The sequence below is a fragment of the Mauremys mutica genome, chromosome 6 (genome assembly GCF_020497125.1).
Source record: "Mauremys mutica isolate MM-2020 ecotype Southern chromosome 6, ASM2049712v1, whole genome shotgun sequence".
In the NCBI taxonomy this organism is placed as follows: Eukaryota; Metazoa; Chordata; order Testudines; family Geoemydidae; genus Mauremys; species Mauremys mutica.
In genome coordinates, this window is record NC_059077.1 from 38,607,666 (window position 1) to 38,632,723 (window position 25,058).

Below are 25,058 nucleotides of genomic sequence, written 5' to 3' on the forward strand. Positions count from 1 at the left end.
TATGTTTTTTATGGTTACTAATTTTTTGTGTTAAACTTAGCAGCTCTTTATTGTTATAAAATTACAGAGAAAATATTAAGATTTATAGGAAAGGCAGGAATCTGTAAATTGCTTTATTTTTATCCAGTTTTTTTGGTTCCATGTTTCTCTTTACTTTTAGGCTCCCAGGTCTAATGTCCATAATTGTTTCCCTCAATATGCTTGTTGTAAGAAGCATTTCTGTCACTTGAGGATGCTTCATTATCTCTTTGAAAGAATTATGTATTAACCATTGGGAATCATACCTTTATTTCTTAGATATAATACAAGACCACCTTCCCTCCTACTTGACTGATCCGAAAGTTTTAAACTGCGCTGTGAAGAGATTTTTCTTTTTTTTCCTTGCAGACTCTGAGTGATAACCTGAATACAGATGATGAGCATGAACAAAGAGGAGATAAAGAAAGCTACCTCTGTGCAGTGTGCTTGGATGTTTATTTCAATCCGTATATGTGCTATCCATGCCACCACATCTTTTGTGAACCTTGCTTGCGGATGCTTGCCAAAGACAACCCAACCAACACTCCATGTCCACTGTGCCGTACTATAATTGCCAGAGTCTTTTTCCAAACAGGTATAAAAATGAAACTTTTTTAAATATAGAAAACACTTGTAACTTTTTCTTTTCCCATTTCTGGTCTGAAAAAATATGCAGCTAAAAATATAGCAAGAGCCCTGCTAACAGTATACAGTCAGCTGAATTCTGTTGTCATGTGTAAATAATAATGAACATTTCGGTAAATCCAGATATAAGTATATTCAGAGCAGAATTTGGCCCAGTGACACACATCATTAATGACTCCATAGTTAAGAGTGCATTGAGATTTGTTTGCATTTAAAGTGTGACTAAAATCCCTCTATTTCAGACTTTAGTGGTTGCATTTAATTTCCAGTTTTGGGCAATAACTCTTCCTGTGCATTCCTTCTTAAATATTTATTAGCTTTTGCAGAGGAAACACTTTAAAAATGTTTCCTTTTTTAAATTTACCCTTGAAGTCTCGTTTCTTTGGCTCAGTGTAACTTAAGAACCACAAACTCCAAACTTTATACGTGCACGCATTGTCAGAATATGTCCCTAAAAGGCAACTTTTCAAATTTTACACTTAATCACAAAAAGAATTTATTTCTCTATTCATCTTAAACTAATTTCATCATAGACTAAAATAAAACCTGACAGAACTGTCAAGGTCCACCATCTAATTCTATTCTTTGACCTAGATCCTCGAGGGTAGTTTTAGATGCCTAACTTCCATTTTGCATATAAATACCTTGGAGGATCTGAGCCTTAGACACTGGCCAGCCTTCCCCCCAGACTCCTGAGCTCTGCTCTTCTGATTCTATAGAGTTCGGGAGGCAAGGTGAATTGTAGTTGTTGCTCAACGTGAACAGGGATGTGTGGAAAGCAAGGGGTGAGTAGTACTTCGTGAAATGAGTGAGGTCTTTGGGGGAAAGGTGGGGCAAAATGGGCCAGTGGATCTTCTGATTATGCAAATCCACTGACCTTTACCTCCAATAGCAAGGGCTATGCGCCCTAGTCTTCCTCACTAGTCTTTTTTGGAACCTGCCTACACCAAGCTCAGCTTTCTCTGCTTCAGCACAGAGGAAAAGATTTGGATTTTAAAAATTCAGAAAGCACCCATCACTGACAAGGCATCTAGGGCTGTACATAAACTTGTATCAAAGTTTTTAAAGTAATAAACAGAGCCCAGTGACTCTGTGTATCTGGGGCTTGATTTTCATCTGAGCCTTACGTGGCCTCTGTCTTTTGAAGGCACAATTTTAAAAATTGTGGGCACAACTTTTAGTAGTTAATGGAAGCCACATTGACTTGGCCCTGGAAGGGAGTCTCATAGTTCTGGTAGCCAATGCTTGGATTTTAAAAGCCTTTCCTCTTACCTACTGATTCTGCAAATCTGTCTCTTGAATCTGCAATCCTGTTCCTTGCTATGGTAGGGAAAACATTTTAAAGATTTTTTTTCCTCACTGTTGGTTTCTTTGGGTGTATTGCTATAGGCAGGTTAATGTGGCCAGCAAGGTCCTGCCCATGCTGGGTTGTGTTCCTATTTTCAGAACATTTTAGAATAATAAAATTGCCCCCCAAATATTTCTTAAGTAACTAATGGCTGCTTGAGACTGACAACTCTTTATCCCAGAGGGTTATTAATCCCATCCCCCTAGAAAATGTCTTTGGTTCCAATCAGCATTCATTAAATAATCATTCCTGTTAACTCATAATATGGGTGTGATTGTAAATCAGGGGTGGGCAAACTATGGCTCACAGGCTGAATTCGGCCCACCAGCCATTTTAATCTGCCCCTCGAGGTCCCGCTGGGGAGAGCGAGGGTCTGGGGCTTGTCACGCTCCAGCCAGGGAGCAGGGTCGGGGGCTGCTCCACACAGCTCCTGGAAGCAGCGGCATAGCCCTCCTCCAGCTCCTACACATAGGGGCAGCCAGGGGGCTCTGCTCTGCATGCTGCCCCCGCCCCAAGTGCCGCCCCCGCAGCTCCCATTGGTTGGGAACTGCAGCCAATGGGAGCTGCAGGGGTGGTGCCTGCAGATGGGGCAGCGTGCAGAGCCGCCTGGCCACGTCTCCACTTAGGAGCTGGAGAAGACACATGCCACTGCTTCCAGGAGCCGCTTGAGGTAAGCACTATCTAGAGCCTCCCCCGCAAGCCTCCCCCTGTGCCCCAACCCTCTGCCCCAGCCCTGATCCCCTTCCTACCCTTCTGCACCCCAAACCTCACATCCCTACCCCTACTCCAGGACCTGAACCCCCAGCTGAAGCCCTCCCCCACCTGCACCCCAACCCCCTTCCCCAGCCCAGAGCCCCCTCCTACACTGCAAACCTCTCATCCCCAGCCCCACTCCAGAGCCTGCACCCCCCCACACCCCAACCCCAATTTTGTGAGTATTCATGGCCCACCATACACTGTCCCAGATGTGGCCCTCGGGCCAAAAAGTTTGTCCACCCCTGCTGTAAATAATTGTTCTAAACAATTTTTCAATCCCCAGTCCTGTCTACTAGGCTTGATAACTGGTATTGTATCACTGTGTTTAAAGGAAATACCAGAATGTAAGCTGAGTAATGGAATCACAATCAGATGTATAGACTCTATGTTCATGAAAATGCTTTTATATTTACTAATTGTACATGCTGTACATTGGATCTAATTGTGTATGTCTGTACATTGGGTCATCACTACTTTCTAATAGGGATTGTTTGAGTAAGTGTGTGATGTATGCTGCCTGTGGTCACTTATAGCTTGTCCGCATCTATTTTTAATGTGTTTTCCTACTTAATTTTAAAAGTGGAATATTTGTAATTCCACAAAGTATTTTTTCTTGGTCTTAATTTCGTTTGCCGGTAGGAAGCTTGGAGACAAGGAGGTTGAAGAATAAATTTAAGAATTATGCTTTCTATATCTGCAAAATCTCATTCTCTTGTGATCTTCATCAACTTGAAAAGATCTAAAGATGTAGTAATTACGGAGATGTTATACAATAGAGAAGACATTTTTATTTTTTGTATTATACATTTGTCCAAATACCTTTTCTGAATGTATTCATTTTATAATTATATCTTCTTTTCCATTAATTACAGAACTGAACAACTCCACGAAATCTTCCTTCCCAAGAGAATATTTAAAATTAAAAGAGAGCTTTCAAAAATCAAGTTCTGCAACATGGCCCCTGCCCAGCTGCAGGAAACCATTCAGAGTTTGGGAAGGTAAGAAAATTGTTGCAAAAAACATTACTGTTTGGACAATATAACACTGTAGACATGCAGAGCCTAGTTTTCAAGCATGTTCATGTGCAGTTAGGTCTTAATTTTCATGTGCAAATGATTAGTTATAAATCTAAATGTCCAGTGTGCATGCACAGTTATGCTAATTGTATATACAATTGTACACACCTTTTGGAAAATATTTTATAAACATAGAGAGGTATTTGTTTTATTCTCTGTGAAAAATTTCCGTACCAGGTGTGGTCCTTAGAAAGAAACCACAGAATCACTCTCTTGTAAAAGTGTATAACGCCAGTTTAGAAATCTGTTAAATAGGGCCAAATGCTGCTCGCTTTCTGCACATGACACAGAATAAGAAATGCTGAACCATCGTTTTATGTCCTTTGTTCTTTTCTCACTTTGCAATACTGTATCTGTTTATGCAGGAAACAATAGTCCTCTTGTAACTAATTTAACACCAAAATATTGGCTGTTAACTAAAAATTATGTAGTGTCGACTAGAGGATTAAAATGTCTGATTTTCCCTCTTCCCCAGTGTATCCCTTTATTTCAGTCCAAGGTCTCTTCTTTTCTTTTCCTGGGCTCCATCTATATTTGCTGTTATAGCTGGTGGTGTGATATAACACCAGGTGATCAGAATATTCTGGTTGTGAGAATACTTCTCCAGAGGACTGTCTTGCCAACAATAGTATTCCAATAATTTTTCCTGTTTTTAAGACCAAGGCTCTTTGATTCTAAAAATATGTCACCTATTTTTAACTTTCTTGGTGACTCTATCCAGTCCTGTTTGCAGGTCAAATAAGGTGGATTCTAGGTTACTACTTATAAAACTGGGTCAAGCAAGGTCATCATTTTGACACTGAAAACAACAAGAAATGCTCCAGGGCATAATATTGTGCATGTAGACTTGTGAAGTTTAATGGTTTGGGAGGACTTCTTTGGTATTGCTCACAGGCAAAAAGCTCCTGACAGCAACCAAGAAATAGCAAGCACATGACTTTCTTTTCTTTTTTTTCTTTCAGCCATTTTTATTTTTATATTATATTTATGCTGGGCTTATTGTGTTGTTGTAACACACTAAAGAGCAAACATGGGCATATAGTTGGTAATGTTATTTCACTCATTTATTAAGTGCCAATTGCATGCTCAGCTCAGACAGAACATAAATAAATAAGGACAAGGTCACTGCCCCCAGGGGACTACTGTCTAAGATGCCACTGGGCAAGATGCTGGGCATAGAGGGAGTTGGGCACGCTTGGCATCTATCAGAATTGCTGTTTGCAAGATCAAGCTGTAAAAGGCAATGATCAACCAAGCACTCCCTAAGCTCTGGAGAATGGTTATTGCTTAGACTATATTTTTGTTAATTGGGGCAGTAACAGTGTAATACTGGAATAGGTCAGCGTTCGTCCACTTGGATTTTAAGGAAGGATTTGAATAAAGAGAGTCTGAGTTTCTGGGATAAGGATTTCAGGCAGGAGGTGAAATTAGAGGAGAAGGAGAGAAGGAAACAAAAGATGCAGTGAGGTTGTTAGTGGTGGATGTGATTAGAAAGTAGCAGTGATGTAGGCAGGGACTGGAATGTCCAGACCTTTGAAGCTGAGGGTTCCTTTCTTTTTACAGTACAGTACTTTACTGCATTGCTTAAGTATAAGAACACATTTTGTGGGTGTGGGGGAAGTGTACAGAGAACTGACGGTATTACATACCCAGCAGCTGTAGTAGTTAGTGCAGAGCTGGTTGTTGTCTTCTAATTTAGTGCAGGACAGGCTTCCCACAGGACAGAAACACCCCAAAATGTGGTGTTCAGCTTTAATAGTGTGGAAGTCAGAATAAATGAACCTTGAAGATAATAGCCTCCCATCAGAGAATGCCAGATCTGATGAGAGTGTAAGTCCACAATGGATTTGGCTAGATGTCAGCAGAAGGAGGCTTTTGACAGCTGAACAGACTTTAGATTATGTAGGAAGATTTATTTTATCTGAACTGATCCAAACTTGTATAAAGTGCAGGATTATTATAGGCTTGAGGTCTGGACCAACAATTTTATTTTCTGAATTTATTCACTGATCTAAAATGATCCCTAGGCAGCGTACAAATCATAATTGCTGTAAGAATTGTCCTGAAAAATGTAAAATTGTTGTCTTTCAGAATCTAAATAGCAAAGAAGAACATGTTCACAGATTCTTATTTTCTTTACACAAAAATTCTCAGTACTGTAGCTTTTCTATTTCTAGTCCTGAGAACTCCTTGCTAGCTTTTCTTTTCCAAGCATCAGTATAGCACATCTCCACTGTGATTGTTTCCCTTAGAACAGATAAAATATTTATTATACTCTTTATTTTGAAAAGCTTTTTGTCAAATGCAACCAATTGCTGTATGAACCATATTTTAATAGGAGTGCATTGTATATATGGGTGCCCAGATGTCTGGGCTTTCAAAACCTTCAGTGTTCAAGAAATGATGTATTGTTATAGATGGAGTATGAATTTTCATCATAAAACACCTAATCCGTATGAAAGAAAATATTTTTAAGTCTTATCTTTTTGAAGGTTGTATTAAGTATATAGAACATTAAAATCTACAGTGTCATGGAAATAGTAAGAAGGGTTCAGGCAAAGGAAGTTATTCATACAGAGTCCACTCCACCAAACGTGCTTGCATTTGCTTAACCCGTCTTGTTTAGAGAGAGCATTCTCCTGGGAGAAAACAGGAAGGGAAACAATGAGTACACCCCACAGTTTTGGCAGATGCTTTGATTTTGCCAATTTGTCATGCTATGTGATATAAATTTTAACTGGTAGGATCCTAGTTAGAGCCTAGGGACAAAATTTTTAAGGGCCTCCCTTTTATACATAATTCTTTTGAATGTATAACTCATTTGCATGTGTTAATCAGTAATTAGATGCCCTGATATTCAGTTTGCATATGCAAATACCCATTTGTATTTGCAGATGTGCTAACTGCACATACAAAAGAGGAACTTCAAAATGTGCTGAAATATTTCACAAGAGTGCATAAAACTGTACTATAAGTACACAATTACCGAAAAATAAACTCATCAGAAATGTTTTGATGAAAGATCACTTGTGTTATGTAAGAGCTAAACCAAGAGATTAGATTATATTCTAGCATTCATTTTTGCTTTATTTTTGAAGATGAAATTGTAAAGTAACTCTTTCTGGAATTGAAGAGCCTCTGCAAAACCAGAGCTTAAAAAGATATTTAAAGAAGGGACCGGATTAATTTTTTTTAATTGTGGTAAGTGTAATTAAGTAAATAATGCCTAGATAGATTTTTATACATTGGACGTAATAAGCCAAATTCTGCATTCATTTATATTTATATAAGCCCCTTAAATTAAAGGAGACTTCACAGGTGTAGTCAAGAAGACAATTGAACTCACACTATATAAAACACTCATCAAAGCCAGATCCATTTATATACTATATTAACTGGTATTCTAATATTCAATTAGATCAGGGGTCTCAAACTTCATTGCACCATGACCCCCTTCTGACAACCAAAATTACTACATGACCCCAGGATGGGGAACTGAAGCCTGAGCCTGTCTGAGCCCCACTGCCCTAGACGGGGGGAGCCAAAACCCAAACGTTTCAGTCCCAGGCAGGGGGACCTGGAATCAGAGCCCTGCCACCCAGGCCCGAAGCCCTTGGGCTTTGGCCACGGGTGGTGGGGCTTGGGCTTGGGCTTGGGCTTCAGCCCTGGGCTCCAGCTTGTCTAATGCCAGCTCTGGCGACCCCATTAAAATGGGGTCGCAACCCACTTTGGGGTCCTGTCCCACAGTTTGAGAACCGCTGAATTAGAGCATTACACTGTTATAAAAAATTAACGTACTTTCTGTCTACAAGGTAATTATGCTGGTGTGGCAGCGCCCCTATAGGCAAGTCTTCTAAAGTCAGCTTGCTTAGTCAGATTCCTTTGTAATATGATGTGCCTCAGACAGTGCAGGGTAGGATTAGTGACCCACGTTGGGGTCATTAGAGCTAGGGTTTGTGGAGATATAAGCCCTGGAAAAAATAGCCATTTTTCAAAAAGTTTCTAGATTTTTCTTTTTTTGTGCAGAGCTAGAGCTCAAACTATTGTTGTACTGCGGATCAACATGGTCTCAATCGGTCCAATTTTATCCAGGGTACCACTTCATCTTTGGGTGGCGCAAACTGAGATCAGTATTAAGGAAATGTACACTTTTTACAGTGTGCAAGTGCCAGTATAGAAAAACAGCTAGAGGGTTTCCATTCCTGCCAGTTTATGAGCCTTAAAGCTTTACTCTTCTAGGTCCTCTAAAATCTAAACAGTTAATTGGATTGTTTTTAAATTTGCTGAGCCTTAAGGGAGCTCAGGGTAGGACTAATGATCCAAATTTGGAGTCTTTTGTTTGGGGGTTCCTGGATTACATCTCCGCTCGCCCACCCACCCACCCAAAAAAAAAGGTTTATGTCTTCTGCTTGCACTGTTAAACTGAGGGCTTGTCTACACATCTCTGCAATTTGGACTACAGAGTTGTGAATTGCAGCACACACTATCACGCTGCGCTGTGGATGTTGCAGGCACGAACTAAAAGAAACCTAGTTCTCATTAACTTAGTCCTGTTTAAAAAGGCAACATTAATGCAAACTATTTTACCTGGACAGCACCATAACGCACTCTGCAGTTCATGCTCTGTAGTCCAAACTTCAGGTCTGTGTAGATGTAGTCTGACACATACTAATGACTGGATGAATCACAGATGTCATTGAGATTGCTGGCTGTGAACTCACCATTCAATCTGATTTGTCTAAGGATAAGTTAATCACAAGCCCTCACCTAAGACAAAAGAAGGTTTGAACTGAGTGGCTGGAATTTGCTACAATTTGTGAGTCATCGATGACAGTTTTCTTTTGAGGAGAATATAATCAAAGTCTTTGGGGGGGAAAAAAATAAGACGTTTGAATGCTTCTTAGAAGGGTGAAGGGCACTAGTTGAATTTGATGCAGTAGGAAAGGAGAAACCGGTGGAGGCATTTGGAGAATGAGGTGACGTGATTACAATGATGAGCAAGGAAGCTGAATTTAACAATTGTATTTTGAACAAACTGGAGCAGGAATATGTATGTCATTCATGGAAGCCAGAAATGCTGAGACTACACTGGGGGGGGGATCGATCTAAGATACGCAACTTCAGCTACGAGAATAGCGTAGCTAAAGTCGACGCATCTTAGATCCAATTAAAATTACTTCACGTCCTCGCGGCACTGGATCGACGGCCGCCCCTCCCCCGTCGACTTTGCTTCCGCCTCTTGCACTGCTGGAGTTCAGCAGTCGACGGGAGAGCGGCCAGGGATCGATTTATTGCATCTACACTACATGTGATAAATCGATCCCCGATAGATCGATCGCTACCCGCCGATCTGGCGGGTAGTGTAGACATACCCTGAAAGTCAAGTCAGGACATAATGAGGATTTAGGTTAGTATTTTAGCTGTGTGGATGGAGAGAAAAGTCTGAATCTTAGATATGTTTAGAGGAAAAAGAGACAACATTGGACATGATCTGGATTTGCAAAACAAAGGTTGGGAGAGTCAAAGGTGACAATCAGGTTACAAGCCTGGTGGGATAGGGATTAAGGCTTGTCAACAATATGAAACAGAAATAGGGTATCTGGTGATACAGACATTTTAAAATTTTAATTATTTTTGTTTTAAATGAGTTCTGTCATGATAAGCTTTACAATAATTTTTTTCTATCAAATTGAAAGTTTTGCAAGATAAGCTGTTTGCTTTATGGCCTTTCTCCTAAATATATAAAGATTATTACATTGTCTTGTTTGCAAGAATGGTAACATCTGGTCATAAAATGTTCAAATTTAATTTTAATTTTGCTGATGAATAAATGCTGAGTGCCTGGCTGTTGGTAAATCTTTTCAATTTATATTTATAGGATTTTGGTCAAACTTTCCATAAACTGGTGATTTTATGTCCTCTCGAGACCTTTTTACTCAGACAAGACCCTATCAGCTTATTCAAAAAGTGGTCTTGTATTTTGTGTTTTTGATATTTTAGGGGGATCCCATACTTACAGTCTCTGGTATTTAAACAACAAATATTTTTAAAGATACTGGCTTAAGCAGGACATTGGGTAAGGATGACCTAATTCAAGCATGTTTGGACCAGGTTACATGCCTCCTAGGTAGACTTTGCACCTCATTTCTCTAAAGTCTTTAGAGGGCAGCACTGCTAAATGGAGTGAGCAAAGCTCAAAAATCATAAGACTCAAGGATCAGGCCAAGAAGCCTCACCTTTTGGGTCAGCAAGTCATCCAAGGGAAGACTGAAGTTCCAGAACCCCAAGATCATAGGTGCTGGAATTAAGGGTGCTGAGGGGGCCGTGCTGTCGCATCCCCTGGCTTGAAGTGGTTTCCATCATATACAGGGTTTATAGTTTGGTTCAATGGCTCTCAGCACCCCCACTATACAAATTGTTCTAGCACTCCTGCCCAAGACTGATCACTTCAGGGAGAAGAAGTCATGACATTAATGAATAGACCTCTGCAGCCTTTCAACAGTCTCAGCACTTAAAGAAAGCCCGCTCATGACTAGTGCTGTTCTAGCAGCAACACTGTCTGGATGATTGACTGAAGTTCCAGTTCCAATTTCATGAGATTCCAGAACACTATGAGAGCTGAAGAGTTCCACTGTTATATCTTAAATATCCTGTTTTTCCTTTTCTTATGTTGGTCTTTTGTTTTTATTAGCTGGGAGATGGCCCAGGCTTTTTATTTTTTAATTTTGGGTTGTGAAAGTGTGATTGTATGTATGTGTGCATGAGCACCGGTAAAGTGTACATGAAGAAAGTGCCAGAAAGAAACTTCCCCAAATGTAAAAAGCCTTAAAAGATAGTCTCATAAAGATACTCCTTGAAGTGTGATTTGTATTGTTCCTTTAAATGTCCTAAGAACTTTAAAGTTGTCAGCTGTAAACTGCTAAACCAGCATTGTGAAACTTCCACTTCTCCGTGTTATTTTATGGCCTGTATTGGAATCTCTGCTGGGTGAGTGGGGGGGAAGGGGTAGCCCCCACATAAGAACTGAAGTCTAAGAAGGAGGCTTTGTATTTGGCTGTGAGGTTGTGGTTCAAACATTAGATGATGATTTGGTATCAGTATGAAAATATTTAACCAGATCTAAGTTATAAATTTGATTGACTCAGTAAAACTGTTTAGCTGGAGTTTATAACCAAACAGACAGCCACCTCTTAGAGCTCTTTTTTAAGATTTAGAAGGATGGATTATTTGTTGTATTCCTCTGATGATTTAACTTCATTTAATTTCATTTCATTTCATTTAATTCCAGTTCAGTATTGATGCTAACTTGTTGATTTGGTTTTTTATTTGATAGTTGTATTGCTTTATTCTTAGTTTAGTATTAATAGTAGCTTAGCTTTAGTGATTTTGGTTTTGATTTTGTGCTACAGGGGGAGTAAGTAGCTTCTCTCTGAGCTGCTTGGATTGTCCTAGGTGCAGGAGCAACGGCAGGGGCTGCAGATGGGCAGGGAGTAAGAGGAGCCAGACCGTCATGATCCCCTCCACAGGGGAATATAAGCTGCACCTTGAAAAGGGGTGAGGCAATTTATTTCCCTCCCAGAGTGAGGGGAGCAGGGTAGGAACTGTAACTTCTGGTGGTGCCCCTGATATGGTGCAGCTCTGTGCCCCCTAAACAGAGCTAAGACTAAAAGTTCTATCTAGCCCTATGTGTGCAGAGCGACCTATTGTGTGGCATTCTTGCGTGTTCATTTACTTGTTTTAAGTATTTGGATTTTGTAAACTGTGATACATAATATATATTATTGTTACTTAGCAACCTTAACTGGTAAAGTTTTGTGGTTTTAGAAGAGGAAAATAGGATTTGCCATACAATTAACATCTGGTATGCTGCCTTAGGGCAGTCAATACCGTATGCTTCAGAAGAAGGAAAAAAAACCCAAACCCACCACACAATGCACCTGTTGCTAGTTGGACAATCATGTGCTTAGCAAGAGGGTGTCAGAATTCCATCCTGACTCCTGCAATAACTATGTTACATCCTGAAGTGTAAAATTCAGTTACCCCTATTTTAGCATGCATTCCAAGATGCAGAGAAGCCAATAAGCTCATGTCTCTCAAAGTATTAATTATAGAATTAGCACAGATGTCTGGATGGAGAAAGTATGGGTATTCTAGCAAGTCTCCCCCCACAACCCTCAGTTCTTCTTTCATGTGCTTATGTCCAAGGGAAGAAAGTCTGAGACAGAAAAATACATTATTGCTAGCTTTACATTATGACTGTGGGGAGGAACTGTGCACAGCCACTTTCCAGTATGGACTAAATATTTTAATGAAACTGGTCAATGTGGTGCACCGAAAAAATAGCAAACAACTTTTTTGTTGACATTAATAATGCTAGATTAAGAGTGTACATGCAAACCACCTGCATAAGTTTTACATGGATTTGTAAATTCATGCACTACAGAAGTTTCTGTAAGGTCATGCACTACAGAATCTCTGTCCTTCACTATATTCTTTACCAATCTGATCCCTCATTAAGATACACTATTCAGCTTTCTGGGTTGTATTTTAATCAGTGAGAACCAAATTATTACTCCATAAAACAGCATGTGGTTATTACTGTCACTTATTTATATTTGGTTATCTATTTAATGTTCAGAATATTATTGCTGCTTTGTGTGGAATACAACAAAACAGACAAAAGCATTCTATTGAGGTCCATGGAATGTAAGTCTATAGACTCAAATTAATGATAGCAAGAGTTAGTGTGCAAATACCTAACTTATAAATAGGAGAATAAACCTCATTGAATGGCAGTTCATCTTATTTACACTGAAAATCTCACCTTCATTTCCTGTCCAAACTAAGGCTGCCAGTTTTCTGTAGCAGCTGTAAAAGCTTGTAATTTTGAATTAAATTACATTAAATTAATCTTGCAATATTTCAAAGAGCAAAAGACTTCAGATGAACAATGGTGGATGGCTGTTTTGAAGGCCTATATATTACTTATGAGAGGTGTAAATTGCCTAAGAGTTTGGCTGTGCATTTAACAGTGAAAGGCTAAAAAGAATGCTGAACTCAAAAAAGCGGTTTTTTTTTAATATGTTTTGCCTTTTAGCGTTTAAAACTTGGAAACCTATGCTGGAACTCATTGTAATTTTATATATGTTAAGGATTGTAGGAGCCACTACAAAAGAAGTATTGGTGATCCTTTGTAAAACCTCAAGGAAAAGTATTGGACGTTACAATGTGAAATAACTACTGTATGTATAAGAAATAACTTTATTGGAGCAAGAACTTAATGATAAGATTTGTATGTAAACAATACATAAGGCCCTTAGGGTCCAGAGCCCAGGACTGCAGGACTACCAGGCAACTTGTATCACCAGGCTGCCACTCAACAGTAACTGTAACCTGTTCGTGCTCCATTCCCATGACCTGCTGTGGACACAGACCATGGGAAGTTCTACTCAAGGGTTTGACAGACAACAGCCTCAGGGCTCCTGATTGGCTCCCTGCCCTATGTAAACCCAAAGAGCACCCAGGAAGTGTTCAGGCAACAGTGTGGATATCTTGTAGTTACCATGACCCTTCCTGCTCCTCAATTCCTGGCTTTGAACTCATCTTGATTTGGACTTTGCTTCCGGACTTGGACTCTGACCCTGGTTATTGACACAGGCTTTGAACCTGACTCTGAATTCCTCTGCTAGTCTCAGTCTCAGGTTTGCCCCTGCTCTGACCCTTGCTGCTGACTGCCTTTGTTGGGATCCTGCCACTGTAATCCGATACGTTAGTTTTTTATTTTTAAACATTGAGCATTTTCCAATATAATTATGTAGATTCTAATTTCACAGTTCCGTGGGCTGTATAAAACAGTGAGAGAATACAAGATTGCTATGGAGGTACCAATAGTTATGATGTTACTTGATAAGAATCAATGTTTTTCCTATCAACTGATATCTGGGGACTAAATTTCTCTAAGTTGGCTAATTACTTCTTTTCTTGTAATGTCCAAAGAATCAAATCTATATCAATCATTTTAGCAATAGCTTTATGATAAATTAAAGGTTATACCACAATTTTGACTCTAATTTGATTTTCTTTCCATTGTTATGTTAGTTGCCTTATAACAGGGTCTCAGTGAATGAGCTATAACTATGTAGAACATAGTGGATATTTGGCACTCCTACAGAAGCAGAATGATTGGAAAAGCAGGTATAAATTATATAAGCACAACAGAATGTCCATCATTTGGTATCACTACTGCCCAAATCCTGATGAAACATGTGATTGTCAGAAGTCAATTTGGAGATTATTTAAGGATGTCTGGCAACCTGCATGTTAATGGAGCTCAACTGAATTTGCAAATGAGTAATAGTAATATGTATAAGCAGAGAAAATAACTTTTTCAGCCCATATGAAAGTTAATCAAATAATGGCAGATGGACATCCAGCATATTCTGTGACTATGCCAGACTCCTTGTGGCCGACCTGGTGTAATTCTGCTATAGAAGGGGATGGGCTGGATAGGTGAGTGACCACACAGGGACTGGGCACGGGCAGATTGTAGGAGGGGCAGTGAATCCACCACTGCACAGATCCACCCATCCTCCCACTCCTTTGAGGACTACATAAATCTCCAATAAGACTGCCCTACCCATTTGCTTCAAGTAGCCTCCATGAAGTGGCTCATCAGCTGCCAGACAGGGAGGAGGATTCCAGATCTTCATACCCCCAGGCATCTGTCCAGTTAGTAGGGCCAGGTACTGGGCTCTGGACTGAGTCAGATCAACTATGGACAGTACTTGATACTGCTGTCAATGTAAACAATGGCAAAACACTCATTAGTTTCAAAGGGGTATGGTTGGGCCAATAGTGTTAATATTGACTTTATGATACAATAATTAATTGATGTGCAGAAGAATTGTCAGAATTTTATTTGACTGATTTTGATTTATAGAAATGCTAAAAGGGGTACACATCCATATGGTGTAGGTGCCATTGTCATAACTTAAAAATATATACTGTGACAATTTAAGATAACCTGCCAGAGGCAATTCACTGCCCTAACAATTACAATTCTCTTCCCCCCCGCCCCATTCCATTTTTAGATGCCTGGGAAAGATCAGTCTTACAATTATTCCTCATGGTTCTTTGATTCAGGCTTTTTCAGATTCAAGGGAGGAATTAAATGTCAAAATCTAGGCGCCTTCAGAACATGCCCTGCCAGCAGCCCCCCTCAATTTCTGTATATCAAACCATACTCTGTACTCCTGATACTCTGTGTGTTTCAATAAATACATTAATTAAAATAAATATTCATTTTTAAACAATGGGTTTAGCTTACAAATTCTCCATTGCTAAGAGTGAGTGTGTGTTTTCGTTCATACAAGACACAAATGTAATGTAACAAAACAAAATGGGTGATATTTTACTGTCAGAAAAACAGCAAGTGATATAAAAAGTAAATGCTTTTTAAGGTGCCACAGGTTTCTTTGCTGCTTTTACAATCATTCTGTAAGTCTCTTAATGATGTTTTTATAAATGTAATTTCATAGTGAAATTAGTGAAACCAACAGACTATTCTGAGGAATTTCTCCACTAAAAATTTTTTTTAAAGAGCAATTATAAAATATTAATAAACCAAAGAGTGGTAGTATTACCTACTATCATCACATCAGTGCCCTGCATTTCACCCTACTGGTAGGTGTAGTTTTAACTGGGAGAATCACTGCATGCTTTCATGTTAACTTTATTATTCCAATGTTGCACAAGCATGTCCAATATAAGTATTCTTTTTCAATTGCATATTATTCTGTCAGACTTTTTTTTTTAACTGAAATTTTCCTCAGAGTGACTTATTTCTTTTAAGCTGGAGCAAAATGGGTTCAGACATATTAAAAATGAAGAAAAAAATGTATTATTGTTTGCAACTTTATTTTGACTACCACTAGATCTTCAGAATGAGGTTGTAGAAACTTGAAATTTGGCAGGGATATATATAACAGATGTGCCTTTTTTCTGTGCTTTGTGAAAATCCTTTTTTATTTCTGTGACTTATAAGGGCTAAAAAGCCTACTTTGCACATGGACTTGTTTCTGTTACACAGGAACAGGTTTTTACTGAATCTGCCAATGTTCCAGTGACACTCTGCATGCTTATTCTTGTGATTTGGGTGGAAATTCTTGTTCAATGTCTGATTGTGCTGGCATATTTATGAAAGTTGGGTAAAACTTGTTTTAATCTACAGGTGCCTGGAGATCATGATTTCAGAGGATGTTTATGGAATGAGACAAAGCTCCTTTTGGAGTTCTCCAATTTTCTCCTGCACTCCAAAGAAACCCTGCCTCGTTCCATACAACATGGAAAAGCTACTGTTGAATAAGATCAGGATCACAAATTTGCTTCACTCAGTTCATTAAACGGGGCACTCAATGAAGCATGTCTCCACACAGAGGTTCTTCTTGCAAGGTCACCTCAGAATATGCATAATAGGCAGGACAGAAAGTTCTACCGCTGTCTAACAAATAACAGTTGCTGTGGTATGCTACTAAGAACACATGATAGAAATCTTTCTTTGTTTAACTGTTTTTGTTTTAAATAACAGCACTTGAAAGTCAGTCCCACCTATTTAGGCATCTAAATATGGACATCAACTTGATTTTAAGAATCTTAGCCTAAATATTGAACAGCAGCATCATTCGCTAAAGACTGTTCATCCTTCACAGTGAATGAGGCAGGGGTCCTGTGGATAAAATAGTATGTCCTCTTGTTAAAAACTGTATCAAAACGCATACATACAAGGGAGCAGAGTTAAGATTTCACAGACAACCTTAACTTTGATATTTTCTAATTTAGAGTGCTGTACTATGTTTTCTTCAACTGTGTATATTTAAATTAGGAAGGTCACTGGTGCCCCACAATGCACCTTCATGAGCTTTAGGAGGAGTTAGATGGAGAGGGATGGGGAACAGGTCTCAGCCATAGTATGGTTCTTTGGACTCCCACATGCCAACATACAGCACAGTCCCTTCAGCCCCAAATGAACCGACATGGTTTCAATAGAGACTTGTGACCCTACAGAGGTCAGTAGGGTTGAAGGTGGTTCCTATAGCCTTCTTGAAGCTTATGGGCATTAGAAGTGGCCCCAAATGAGCTTCCTAAAGGTAACTGAAGATTCTTCTCTCATTCACACCTTGATAGTCCATATTTAGACAGAGGGGAAGGCCACCCTGATTGTCTTCTCCCGGGTTTTCTGCTCACTCCAGCCCTCCCCTAAAGTTTTCAGGATCAGGGCACTAATCCTACAGACCTCAGGTGACTTGTAGAAAGTGGGGTTGGATGAGAGCAGGAGGCTAGAGGAAGTAATCAGGGAGTTTTTCCTCCTTCCTTTGGAAATCTTGAAGTCTGTAGGCGGAAAGAACCCCCCATGGCCCTTTGGGCAGAAAGATTTTTTTTTTCTCTGATTGACCAGCCTCCCTTGCAATCACTTATGCTTTGAGTTCTATTTGGGCAAGGAAACAAGGGACTTCATTTGTATTTTTTCTTTCAGGTTTAGATCTCCACCAGTAATGTGACATTTTATACTGACATTTTATATGTGACATTTTATGCAGTAATGTGACATTGTCACGCTGAAATTGCTGAGCTATGTTCAAATAATCCAAAGTTATGAACTTTTGAAATTAGATTTCAGTCAACTAATTTTGGACCTGGACACCAAAAGAGAAAATTTCACAAATACTTAGTGCTTCTGTCCCATTTTCAAAATGACTCAGGCACCTGGGAGCCTAATTCTGATTGAAGGTCAAAGGGATGTAGGCTCCTAAGTGCCTGAATCACTTTTGAATATTATACCCTAGATCTTAGCTGGATGGGTCTAGTAAACTAGACTTTATAGTCTTTTCACTTCTCTAGTTTTCTTCGGGGGGGAAGAGGGCTTTTTGGATGGGATGGTTTTTGGAGGCGTGCTTGTTCCAAAGAAGCAAAATCTGTTAAGTGTTTCTGAACACCAGTAAATTCCCCTATTTTTAGGGTGACATAATTCAGGAACCCTTGTTCATGTCATGAAAATTTAGTAGAAGAGTCTACACGTTTTGAGACAAATTACTTTTTTACGTAGTTTAGAGGGATTGCCAGAATCAGAGACTTATATTCAAAACTCATTTGCAACCCTAGTTATGCAGTGATTGTCAACACACTAATTTTTGTAAGATGGCCCAAATGGCCTTTTCTTATCAGAAATTACTCACCTAGAATCACTTTTCTAAAGGAGACAACAAGCTCAGTGTGGATTAAATGCTTTTGCAGTAACATTTTTTCATAATGATGTAGTGTGGAAAAATGTAGCCCCTAATTTCTATGATTTAAATGTATCCAAATAGGTTTTCGGTGTATTTCAGGGCAAAGGACCATTTTTTGTTCTTTACTAGTGCGTGCTGAGAGCAAGGATTTCGTTTCTAGCCTAGTTGTACTATGGCCACTTTCAACTGAATCTTAATTGATTAACAGATGGTAAGTTAGGGTATGTCTACACTGCAGCTGGGAGCGAGTCTCACAGTGGAGGTAGACAAATTGTGCTAGTGTGGCTCAGAATAGCTAGTGGATGTGCTAAAAATAGCAGTGTGGACGTTGTGCCTCTGGCATAGACTCAGGCTAGATGCCCCAGATTAGACTCAGAGGATAGAATGGGTTTGAGAGCTGGAGCTACTGCCCAAGGTGCAAAGTCCACACTGCTATTTTAGTGCACTAGCTTGGAGACACATCCAAATAATAGGGAATTAAAATCTGTTCCATATGTTGGGTGTCAAATCCTGATTGCTTTGCTCATGGAAATCAGTGGGATTACTCGTGTGGATAAAGTGAGCAGGATCTGGTTGTATATAGTCTTAATGCAGTATCAGAAGCATTTCTGTGGGTTTCTACAGCAAGAACAATTATAGAATAGCAGTAGTTTCCTATATTAAAATTGCTGTTCTTGAATGCAGAATGATTACATTATAAAGTCTAATCCAGGATAAATTTAATGCAGGTTGCTTAAAGTAAATCACATAGAGATACAAATCAAGGATTATATTTCTCTAAATCTTTTAGGCTCTAGCAACTACCCAGTCATAACTAATGTCACTAAATGTTTGCATAATTATACTTTGATTACAAGATGATTCAAAATTGTTGATGCAAAAATAGCCTTCTGGCATTTTGTGTTGTATTTACTATAAGAGTGGAAAGAAATAAAAGCAAATCACACATAGCAATCTTGATTAGGACCCTCTGGAGAGGATAATATACACTGAGGATTTATGTATAAAAGCACATAGTTATAACACTGGTGATAGAACTTAACATCAATTGCAAATTCATTCAAAAAATGGAAATCAGATCAAATAAATCCAGATTTATATTTGGAAATGATGTTTAACAAGTGTTATAAAAGAGAAGCAGATAACAATATGCTTCTAAATGTCAAAACTAGATTTGAAATACAGGTTTTGACTCAAGATGTGGTTTTTATTAAATCACATCTTTGTAGTGTCAGGACAAGTTGTAAACAAGACTCCACTATTTTTCAATAAGTAAAGGTAATGTTTTCCAAATGTAAACATAAGCCAGGCCCATGCCCTGCAAAAACTTAAGCCTCTGCTTACCTTTAAACATGTGAGTAACCTCGTGGATTTCAATAGGGCTACTTAATTTCTTAAATGGGTATATGTAAGTCTTTGCAGGATTGGGGCCTAAAATAGCCTGCCAGTACAAATCCATAGAATAATTTTTTCTCTCCCTCAGTAGCTTGGCATTTTTTTAAACTATAGGTTGCAATTGTATCCTTTATGAAGTCAATGGGAGTTTTGACATTCACTGCATTGGAGTCAGAATTTCACCCATAATCTCTTAAAATGCATGGGGTTAAACTGTTAGGGGGGTTTACAGACTAGTAAACCTTATCTATCCATGGTAAATTAGTCAGTTATACTTCTAGATGTTTTATAATTCTGTTTAGTTGATTATTATATAAGGTCTAACCAGAACAGATTCTACAAAGGAAATTTGTGTATCACTAGCAGACTAGCACTTTTTGAATGAATCAGTAACAGTGGATATAGGAAAAATCAGTTGATCTGATTTATTTGGACTTTCAAAGGGGCTTTCAGAAAGTCCCTTACAAGAGATTACTGAACAAACTGAGTAGTTTTGGTTTGAGAAGCAAAGTATTCTCATGGATCAAACTCTGGCTGAGAATCAGGGGAAAAAGAATAGGAATAAACGGTCAAATTTTGTCCTGCCTGTGAAAGAGGCAAAACTGTTACAGTATAACAGAGTTTAGGGAAAGACATTCTACATCCATTTAATGAGGGGAAACCCCCTGGCAGAGGGGAGTGCTTTCATAAATCTTTGGCTCCTGGGTCTGCAATGGACTGTACTTTTGGGGGTTAACAGGGCCGCCGCCCAGAGGATTAGGGGGCCTGGGGTCTTCGGCGGCGGGGGCTAAAGACCCAGCACTTCGGTGGCGGGTCCCAGGGCGGAAGGACCCCCCCACCGCAGGTCTTTGGGGCACTTCGGTGGCGGGTCCCAGGGCGGAAGGACCCCCCCGCCGCGGGTCTTTGGGGCACTTCGGCAGCGGGTCCCAGGGCAGAAGGACCCCCCGCCACCGAATTGCCGCCGAAGACCCGGAGCGGAAGAAGCTCCGGGGGCCCGCGCCCGGCGAGAGCTTTCCGGGTCCCCTGGAGCGAGTGAAGGACCCCTCTCCAGGGGCCCTGAAAAACTCTCGTGGGGGCCCCTGTGGGGCCCAGGTCCTGGGGAAAATTGCCCCACTTGCCCTCCCCCCCCCCGGGCGGCCCTGGAGGTTAATCTACTTTATTGGGTGGGAAAAGTAACTATTGATAAGCTTAGATTCAGATTTGTTTTATGATTTTTTTTGTATTGTAACCACTTGCTTCCACCACTCTTTATTTATAGTAAATTTTTTATTCTTACTTTAAAAAATCTTCTGTTTTATTATAAATGCTCACAAGGGCTATGTGGTTTACAGGAGTAGTGGGTTAAGATAAAACTGCTAAACTGAGATACACTGCACCTCTGGGGATAAAGGATCTGGAATTGGTGTGGGTAGCCAATCTCGGGGGCTGGATGTCACAGGGGAATGATTCAAAGGGATTCGGGGATTGGGCTGCACCTATTTGTTAATCTACAAGGCAAAGACAGGGCTGGCATAAACCCATAGGATAATGCTTAAGTGGCTGAAAGGCTGGCAGTGTCAGGAATGCCCAGCTACCATAAGACTCCTCTCATTAGCGACAGTGGGTAAAAAAGTGACTCAGAGTCTTGGGTGCCCTGAGATCCATCATAGTTCTCTCCAGGAAAGAGGGATGTATACTGGTGGTGAGATGTGCTGCTTCTATTCTGCATTAGCTCTTCAGATAGAGGCTATCCATTTCTGATGCTCTCAATCCAGCGCCTTTCATAAGCATTGTATTCACTTAAAATATTTTTTTAAAAGAATAAGTAGACTGAAGTGAGATGATCTGTTTTCCAGCAGGTTTCCAAAGGCATACAGATCCTGTAGCAAGAAGGCACTTCCCACATGCTGCTCACAGGATGGACTACATGGATTTTGAGGATGATAGCCGTGGATGGTGGTTTGACATGGACATGGTGATAATCTACATTTATTCTGTCAACTGGGTCATAGGATTCATTGTTTTCTGTTTTCTTTGTTATTTTTTCTTTCCTTTTTAGGGGACTGCATTGTTTGTTTAGTGAAACTGAAGCATCATGCAAACAAAGACAATGTAAATAGAAATGGTTTGAAGTAATGAATGCAGATCTTTGTGTGGTCTGGAGTTTTTATGATTCAGAATTGTATTAGCCTACACCAAACATGACATGGGGCTAATGATCTAATTACTGGATGCTTCTGATATAGGCATCAAAGACTTGCGCTTTGCTGAAAACATAAAGTGAAATCCTGGCCACATTGAAGTCAGTGGGAGTTTTGCCATTGATTTCAGTGGGGCCAGGGTTTCCACCCATAATTTGTAAAATCACCAGTATATAGAAATGAACCATCAAGATTTGTTTTGAGGAGTTACTGCTCAGAGGGCTGCAGCATGGTCTGAACTCAGTTCAGTTTTTGGCTCTGTACTTTGCAACCTTAAGCAAGTCACATCATCTACTGGTGCCTCAGTTTCCTCACGTGTAAAAGAGGGATGATGGAGGGAGGATCCTCCAGCACAGACAGTGTGTGTGTCTCAAAGTTAACTATTAGCACCTTTCATGTGGAAGGATCCCAACGCACTTTAAGGTCTATATATATGGATCAATCACTCAGTATTGAAATGCAGCCACTTTTGAGGTGGGATGCAACCACCATTTAATGCTAGCCACACTACAAAACATTTTTTAAAGTAGGGGCAATGGAAGAACTTCTCCAGCTGATGCCACTGGAGGGATTTCTGATACTATAGTAAAATGTCAGTACACAAAGATAGGACACAGTGGCTAAAACATCTGTGTTTGAGAAGTACAGGGGAGTGTTTAATTTCAAGGGACTCAGTCTTGTAAGCTACTGAGAACTCTCGCCCTGATCCAGGAAAGCACTTAAGCATGAGTAGTCCCATTAACTTCAGCATTTGCATTGGTAACCTCAGGAGCTGCTGCTGGTTATTCAGTATGTAGCACTCTTCCAATTTAGCTAATACCATTCCATCCGATTGCTAGGTGGAATTGAATAACTGTAATGGGACTGCCCATTAAGCATGTGCTTAAGTATTTTGCTGGCTCAAGGCCAGAAATGAGCAAGGCCTCAGACTTGTATCTCATCTGAAAGTTGGCACCTCCAGCAGCACATTGGCTCCTAGCATTTAGTTTTCCTCAAGCTGCATAAAATAACTTCTTAAGATTAGACATCCCTTTGAGGATTTTTTTGCAGTTAAAATACCTGTACAGCTAAAACTATGTTGATTGAATGGATTTGGTCACTTTCTTTTAATATTGCTCTAAAGGGTAGTGGGAAGTGTAATAATTGAAATTCACCATCAGTGTAGTTGTGGGCAAAAGAAAAATTAATGTATGCAATTACTTTACCTCTAATTACAATAGGTTGTCTTGTACTATTGATAGATGATCATTAGGCATAATGTCCCCCCCCCCCACCATTAAAACTTTAGAGGTTTTATTAAAACTCATGGCACAATAAAACTCTCAGCAAACTTAAAACATGTTTCTCAGCTATGCCAGAACTCCGGTTATAGCTTTTGGTTTTTTAAACTTGCAAATCAACTGTTCCTGGCTCAGCGAAGAGAAGGGATGTGAAGCACCTTTTCAGCCAAAATATATTTGCACTTCCTGAGGTCAAAAAGTGTTAGACTGAAAGGATGTATCATGAAATAATTGCTTCAGCTAATTTAACTAACTTGGTGCTAGTTTAAAATGTGAAACATGATTTTTTGGGGGAAAGTATTAAATCAGATTTAAGAATTTAAGTAGGGTGTTTCTCAGATGAATATATCAATTAGCTAATATTTCAAAATGTACTCATACATAAGAAATCTATTCCAGACAACTCCAATTAAGTGAAAGTAAACTTATATAGAAAATTTCTAGTAGCATTTTATCATGGGTTTATTCTGAAAGATGAAACAGGAAGGGAGACAGTCAAATGTAGTATTGCCTTCTCCTTCTGTACAGTTACAAAAGTTGATAATTGTGGGTGGATGGATACACTCTTCTAAATTTAGTATAAAAATTATTTTATATAACATTTCTAAGGTGCATATACATATTAGTCAAGCTGTATATGTTGTCTATACTGTTGCTTTGGTTAATACTATTAATTGCAAAGAGTAATGAATTAATCAGATAATAAAGGAGATGGACTTAGTGTTTCAGATTTTTATATAAAGCTGTTTCTCCTTCAGAAAGACCCAGAAGGGGTAGAATGGTTGTAGTTGCTTTTCTCTATTGCCTCTTTCCTTTGAAAATGTTAGTTCATTATTACGATCTCAAATGTGCTTCCATTGAAATGTTGTCACAAAAATCCTGTTGACTTCAGTGGGAACTGGACTAGGTCCTTTTGTGAGCAGTTTAAGTCTTAAGCACTTGGTCTTGTTCTGGAATGTATTTTTATCTATGAGGTTATTACAATAAAATTTGCAATAAAATCTGAAGTTGTTTATAATATTTTTCAGTTGTGTCAATAGATATTGGGTGGAATTAAATTTGAATATTTTTTCAACCAATTTTATGTTTCTCTTTTAATTCTGTTTTTGGGAAGCAGTAGAGATTTTTGGGGGAGGGGAGTTACAATTAACACGATTATCTTTTTTCATGCTAGCATTCTTAATTGTTTTTGTACTTTGCGTGGAAACCCAAAGGAACTAGAAGCATTGAACTATCAAGTTTGTCATAACCCACAGTGGCATGTCAACTCTTTATTCTGGGTCTGAATCCATTCTGTGGATGATTTAGTACTAAATGCCCATGTTATTCTTCCAAACAGATATAACTGCATTAAACAACAGCATAACGCGAGAGACCTAATGAGATTTTAGCGGCTGGTGCACAGTTGCTCATACATGAGGTTTCATGCTCAGCTGGTGACAAACTTTTGATTAGCAGTTGCACTTTTACCCTCCACAAGTCCTCCCCTGCACCCCCATAGTCCCCTACTTCTCACCATTAAACATTTTTAAAAACTAGGAAATTAATACACAAAAATGTATTTATGAAGCACATAGGCTTGCAATGCACAACACATTCACAGACATATACCTGTAATGTAACTGACAAACCACAAAAACAAGAATATGAGAGGATCACACCTTACCATTACCACAACTATCAAGGGCCCCAGACCGTACTCCACAACCTTAACTCCACTCTAGCCCCAGAGATGCCTGATTTCCATCAGCCCCCTGTGACCCAGGGAGCCCCTAAGTGCCAACTGGCAGAGGGTACACCATATCATAACTCTCATCTGGCCTTACATGCTCATTGTCCCAACTCGCCGTCATAATCTGTCTCTAAAAGTTGTCATGTAAGGTGTCATATGCAAACTGGTAACATTAGTCTTTATCTGTATGGGTGGTATATAAAGAATTCTAGATGTTTGCTGAAAATATGTTCCTCAAATGTGTTTCGTGGACAGTGCTGAAGCACAACCTGTCCTACAAAGGAATATTGTTTTGCGGGCTTCGCCGTGTCTCCAATGTAAATTAAGCAAGACGTGACCTGAGACA

General features: G+C 39.5%; 1 protein-coding gene across 5 annotated transcripts in view; it reads left to right on the top strand.

Annotated features, from left to right (window-relative positions):
• The window catches only part of RNF180 (ring finger protein 180), a 115,812-nt gene extending 91,825 nt beyond the window's left edge, over window positions 1-23,987 (top strand). For 3 of the 5 annotated variants that reach the window (XM_045022042.1, XM_045022043.1, XM_045022045.1), the window contains 3 exons: window positions 388-613; window positions 3,640-3,765; window positions 21,356-23,987. In XM_045022042.1, the coding sequence (XP_044877977.1) occupies window positions 388-613; window positions 3,640-3,765; window positions 21,356-21,558 (555 nt within the window). In that variant the 3' untranslated portion in view covers window positions 21,559-23,987. Of the gene's footprint in view, window positions 1-387; window positions 614-3,639; window positions 3,766-6,941; window positions 7,045-21,355 lie in introns of all 5 variants that reach the window. The other 2 variants (XM_045022047.1, XM_045022046.1) reach the window with 2 other exon arrangements.
• The last annotated feature ends 1,071 nt before the right edge of the window (window positions 23,988-25,058 follow it).